Here is a 6,003-nt window from a genome sequence, read left to right as displayed (position 1 = left end):
AGCTCATGGGTCCTGGGCTGGTCCTCTCCCCAGCAAGTCCTCCTGGGGCCTACACACCCCTCTGAGCCTGGAAAAAATGGAGCAAGTCATTGGGGTAATTTCTTCATCTACCAGCGAGTGTGCGCATTGAGAGGGTCTCGGCCTCCCTGGAGGCCTCCCTCCACCACTGCAGGTCACTTACTAATGAGGGCCAAGGCTCAGAAATCAGACAGGACTCAGTGTCTAGACAGACTGATATATGCTCAGAAAAGGAATCAGACTTCAAAATGAATATGTATAAGAAAAGAACCAGGGGTCAGTGAGGACCAGGGCCAGAAACAGGAGTAGGACTCAGTGATCAGGACTGAGGCTCAGTGATCAAGGCTAGAATTAAGTGATCAGGGACAGGACCCAAGTAGTAGGACAGAGCTCAGTGATCGTTGAAAGGGCCGACTGGTCAGGACCAGGGCCCTGTGATCAGGATGAGGACCCAGTGAGGAGGACCAGGGCTGTCTAGGTTATGTAGTTCTTGGGAGCAGGCTTCTTTGCCATGGTCTCTGGTGAATCCAACATTCATCCTTGGGCCTCAGCCTCATGCAAGATCAGGCCATTTCTTGATTTTGGGACCAGGGGTACCCTCTGTCCATGGCCACCATGACCACCGTGACACCCAGGGGGACTTTGAAGCAGGTGTTCTCCAGTCTGAAGCCACCACCCTTTCCCTGACCCCCGTCTCCTCATTCAGAGTCTGTGAACATTTTCCTTGGGACCACTTTATTGCACCTGGAAGGCATGTGAATAAGGGCGGGTCTGTGACTTCTGAAAGGGCTGAGTTCTGGCAAGCATAGCTGGCTTCTCCAAGAGGTTCCTCCACACTTCCTCCCTGCAAAGACAGAGGGGTCACAGCCTGAAGGAGCAGCATCCTTGCCAACGCCCTCTGTCCCAGCCCTGGCCTGGCTCATGGGAGCCTGGACGGAATCCTGGTTACTGCACTGGAGGGAAGCTCAGCCCTGACCCGGGGCCTGCCCATGTCCTCAGTGTCTGTGAAGGGCCCCCCAGGAGAGCACGTCCCCCCACAGTGGGAGCAGGTGGTGCTGTCCTCTTAGCCAAGCACTGCAGCCCACCCCATCCACTGTGGGCTCATCCCTCTCCTGGGCTCCCACCTGTGCCTAGCCGGCTCCCGCTCAGTACTGGGGGCCCTCCCTCTTGCCAGATGGGCCCCGGATGCTGGTCACGGTCAGTGCTGTGCTATAGAACAGGCTCAGCAGGAAGAGGGTGAGGAAGGTGATGGTGGTGGGCCACAGGTTGGCGCCGGGGGTCTCCTCCTCCAGGGTCTCCTGCGGCAAGTCCAGCACCACATAGGGAGGCAGCATCTGCCAATCTGCAACACAGCAAGAGCCTGCCAGGCCCAGACTCCTCCTATGCTTCCTTGGGGTCTGGGGACAGTGGGGTCTGGGTCCCCATCTAAGGCCTGAGACTCCCCCAGGGAGGATGAGGAGGCAGGGTCCCAGGTGAGGGGCTGGACCTTCTGTCTTTAAGGTTCTTAGGGCACTTCAGGGAGAGACTCGGCAGGGCAGAAAGTGGACACCACCTGCTTCTCCAAGGGAAGCTTGAGCCCAAGGTACCCTCCCACCCCTCCCACCCCACCCCATCTCAGTCCCAGCCACGTATTCAGTGACTGGGTCCTGGGGCCAGAGAGGACCAGACACACCCACCCTCAAGGAGATCTGGGTCCAAGACAGACACCTGGGTCTGACACTTAGTGTGCCAAAGGTTGAATGGGCAAGACCAGAGGCCTCTGTTGCCTTCCCAGGGAATGTGGCTGAGGGGTTACAAGGGAGGGCCAGGTGAGGGTCACCAGCACAGGCATCCTTATTTTCCTCAGGGTCTCAGGGTATAGACCTCCCATGTACAGCTGTACCTGCTTGTCATATGCTGATACATCCAGTCATTCACCTGTCTTTCTATCCTTCCGTCCATCTATCCATCCATCCATCTATAAAGCTACTATCCGTATATCCACCCCTCCATCGATAACACTGCTACCCACTCACCCATCCATTCATCCTCCATTCATCTATTAATATAAGGCTATCATTTAAATATCCATCCATATATCTATAAAGCTATTTTCCATCCATTCATCCTTCTTCCATCTATCCATCCATCCATCCATTCACCCATCCATCTATAAAGCTATTTTCCATCTCTTCATTCATCCATTCATAAAGCAATTCTCCATCCAATTATCTTCCATCCACCTATCCTCCATAGATCTACCCACCCACCCACCCACCCCACTATCCTCAATCCTCCATCCGTCCACCCATCCTCCATCCACCCCTCCATCCATCTTCCATCCTCCATCCACCCACCCATCCTCCATCCACCCACCCATCCATCATCCATCCATCCATCCATCCATCCATCCCTCCATCCATCTTCCATCCTTCATTCATCCACTCATCCATCCTCCGTCCACCCATCCATTCATTATATGTCCTAGGATCTACCCATGTGTCTGCCTGATCTCTGTCTGCTGGTTCAGCCCCTCATCTGTTGATTCTCCCTCTTTCCCCCTCTCTTTAAAAGCACCTCCTCTGGGCCAGGTCCTGGGTCCCATGGGCTGGAGGACTTCTCTGTGGCAGGGCTTCCCCGAGTGACCTGTTGCTCTGAATTACCCTCTGGTGACTGGACCCTCAGGGGTGACAGTGGCCTCTGTCTCACCTTGGCCCTGAGAGCAGAGGGAGGCAGCCAGAAGGCCCATCCCTCCATCCATCTTCCATCCTTCATTCATCCACTCATCCGTCCTCCATCCACCCATCCACCCATCCTTCATCCATCCATCCATCACATATCCATCTGTCCATCCTCCATCCAGCCATTTACCCACCCATCCGTTTTACCACCCATCCATCCTTCATCTGCCAATCCTCCATCCACCCATCCATTCATTATATGTCCTAGGATCTACCCATGTGTCTGCTTGATCTCTGTCTGCTGGTTCAGCCCCTCATCTGTTGATTCTCCCTCTTTCCCCCTCTCTTTAAAAGCCCCTCCTCTGGGCCAGGTCCTGGGTCCCATGGGCTGGAGGGCTTCTCTGTGGCAGGGCTTCCCGGAGTGACCTGTTGCTCTGAATTACCCTCTGGTGACTGGACCCTCAGGGGTGACAGTGGCCTCTGTCTCACCTTGGCCCTGAGAGCAGAGGGAGGCAGCCAGAAGGCGGGGGCCCCTGGGGAGGCCTGGAGGATGTCTAAGGCATGAGCAGGGGCCCCACTGCCCCCTTGTGGGAGTCCTGGTGCCAGGTGTCCCCACAGTGGTTGTGGGACTGTTCTTCCACTCCTGGGAGCCCCAGGCAGAAGCCAGAGGCATGCAGAGGGCCCAGGGCAGGCCCTGTCTCACCGGCCTGCTTCTGATGCCACCCCACGCGGCCCTTCCCTGTCTATGCTTTGGGTCCTAGTTGGGCTTAGGAAGGGATGGGAGACTTGGCCAGGCAGGGGGCAGGGGCTGCCTGGGAGGGGTCTGTGGAGTTCGTCCCTGAGCAGTGCACAGCGGAAACACAGGGAGGCCAGAGGGGCCTGGGGCAGCAGGCTGAGCCTGGGAATGTCCATGGGGGCTTGGGAGGGGACTCCCTTGTCCTTTCTGGAGCTGTGTCTGGGCTGTGAACGTTCTGCTCCTGCAGGGCTCAGGTGTGTATGTGAGTGTGAGTGTGCACGTGTGCCCACGTGCCCCTTACAGAGTAGTGTGGTTAGGGGGAGGTGCCCCTTTCTGCATGCGTCAGTAGGACGTCCTGAGGCCCACCCACTAGGGTGGTGGGGCCCTCCTGGAGCTTGTCCTCCCAGTGGGGCCCTGGAGTCCAGCCCCTCACTCCCTCGCCGCTCCTCCCACTATGTGCGTCTTTCTTGGCCAGGCTGCTCCTCTCACCCTCCCTATTCCCTCCCAGCTGCAGCCAGAGGCTGCTCTCTCAGGGACAAACGTCCATGCCACTGCCCACTCAGAACTCTCCGGGGCATGTGTGTCTCTCAGAACCCACCCTGGGCTGTGCCTGCCTCGGCAAACCTAAGATTTCACACCAGCGAGGCCTCCTGCACCACACGCTCTCACACTCACAACTCACTCACACCAGGGTGGAAAGGCTCATGGGGGTGCCAGGGGCCCCCCAAGGCTCAGGGCAGGGGGTGCTGTACCCCCGTGCCCTAGCCCTTTCCCATGTGCTGAGACCCTGAGGATGGACAGACAGGCGCCGGATGGAAGCGTGGGGCTGCTTGGGGGAGCATGGAGTTTATTCAGGGCTGGGGACAGGCAGGTGGCTCAGTAGCAGGTGCCGTCCACCTCTGCCATGACCACAGACACATTGACGTGGGTGGGTTTACCCGCCAGGCGGTCGATGGTCTTCTGTGTGAAGGCCAGCGGCAGGGCCTCGTGGCCCACCATGCAGGAGAAGGTGTCCCCCTTCTTCCAGTCCTCGGCTGCCACGCGCAGTATGCTGGTCACAGCGAAGGTGGTGGTGCCCTGGCTGGGCTCCTGCCGGGATGCCCAAGTCAGGTACTTCTCACGGGGCAGCTCTTGTGACCCCTGCAGCCAGCGAACCAGCACATCCTCGGGGCTGAAGCCGCGTGCCAGGCACGTCAGCGTCACCAGCTCGTTCAGGGCCAGCTCCTCCGACGGCGGCGGCAGCAGGTGGACCTCGGGCCGGAACTTGTTTTTTCCTGGAGGGTAGAGAGCCAGGTCAGGGGGCTGGGCAGGGGATGAGAGAGCCCCTCTGCTCTGGTGGGCTCCCCAGGCTGTGTCCTGGCCCCAGGGCAGGATGGGGTGGCCCCGCCCCACTCCCCAGCCTGCCCTCTGACCTCTGCAGGGCACAGTCACATCCTGGCTGGGATTCGTGTAGTGCTCCACGTGGCATGTCACGGATTTGCCGGCCAGGCACTCTGTGGCCGGTAGGGTCAGCTGGCTGCTCGTGGTGTACAGGCCCCCGGAGGCATCCTGACTGGGTGGGAAGTTTGTGGCAGTCACGTTCTGTCCGCTTTCACTCCAGGTCACATTGAGCGGCTCCTGGGGGAAGAAGCCCTGGACCAGGCAGGCGACGACCACATTCCCATCTGGCTGGGTGCTGTCGAGGCTCAGCGGGAAGACCTTGGGGCTGGTCGAGGATGCTGGAACACAGAATGCGCTGTGAGGACGTGGCCCTCATGCCATGTCCCCAGGAGGACAGGCTGTGCCTGCCTCTCCTCTGCACTGGAGGAACCCAGCACAGAGAGGCCTGGTGACGGCCCCAAGGTCACACAGCTCCTGCACCACGGGCCTGCGGTTGGACCCTGCTGTCTGATCCCAGCGACATGGTTTCTGAACATGCTCCTTAGATAGGGTCTCTGACCCAGGCCGTCCCAGACACAAGTTGTATTAAACAGGGCTCTGCATGGAGTGGCTGAGTCCCCTGAGCTCCCTGACCGCAGATCCTGCTCTGGGTGTGGGACATACCTTTCTCCCCTGCACCTAGAGAGGATTTTGGTGGGGGCTCTGAGGAGGGGGCCTGGGCTCTGAGTGCTGTGTGCATGGCGTAGGGGTGGGGCGGCTTGGCTGTGACCCCACCCCCCAGTACCCGTTCAGGGTCTTAGTCCAACAGCCACCACTCCATGAGCCCCACCCCAGGCCCAAACAAGCCACAGTGGACCCCTGTGGCCTATGAGGTCTCAGGACCACAGGCCAACAGGCTAAGCCACGTCCCTGCCAGGCCCTCCAGGACAGGGTCTGCTACACGGGGGAGCTCTGGGCCCAGCCCACTCCAAATTTCCTTCAGGCAATGGGCAAGAGAGAAGACAGAATCATGGTGCAACAGAGCTGTGTGGCCCTCAGAATCCCTAAGAACACAACTGGGCTCAGGGCTCTGCAGGTGGAGGCACACTCAACCCACGGCCTCTTTCCCACATGAGCAGCCACCTCAGCCCATCCAGCCCAGCCCAGGCCAGTCCAGCTCAGTCCAGCCCAGCCCAGCCCAGCCCAGCCCAGCCCAGCCCAGCCCAGCCC

The 6,003-nt window shown here is 59.2% G+C and overlaps 1 gene segment (V, D, J or C); it reads right to left on the bottom strand.

Moving 5' to 3' along the window:
* Positions 1–746: 746 nt before the first annotated feature.
* LOC116465242 (immunoglobulin heavy constant alpha 1-like) lies at positions 747–5,132 on the bottom strand (the record flags this gene model as incomplete). The annotated part of the segment is given in 4 exon segments: positions 747–862; positions 1,143–1,360; positions 4,353–4,688; positions 4,827–5,132. Coding segments are annotated over 3 exon segments (839 nt in total), but the record flags the coding sequence as incomplete, so codon positions are not given.
* Between the last annotated feature and the right edge of the window lie 871 nt (positions 5,133–6,003).

This window comes from Hylobates moloch, unplaced genomic scaffold, assembly GCF_009828535.3.
Source record: "Hylobates moloch isolate HMO894 unplaced genomic scaffold, HMol_V3 SCAFFOLD_3964, whole genome shotgun sequence".
NCBI classification, from domain to species: domain Eukaryota; kingdom Metazoa; phylum Chordata; class Mammalia; order Primates; family Hylobatidae; genus Hylobates; species Hylobates moloch.
This window is presented reverse-complemented; position numbering and strand designations above follow the sequence as displayed.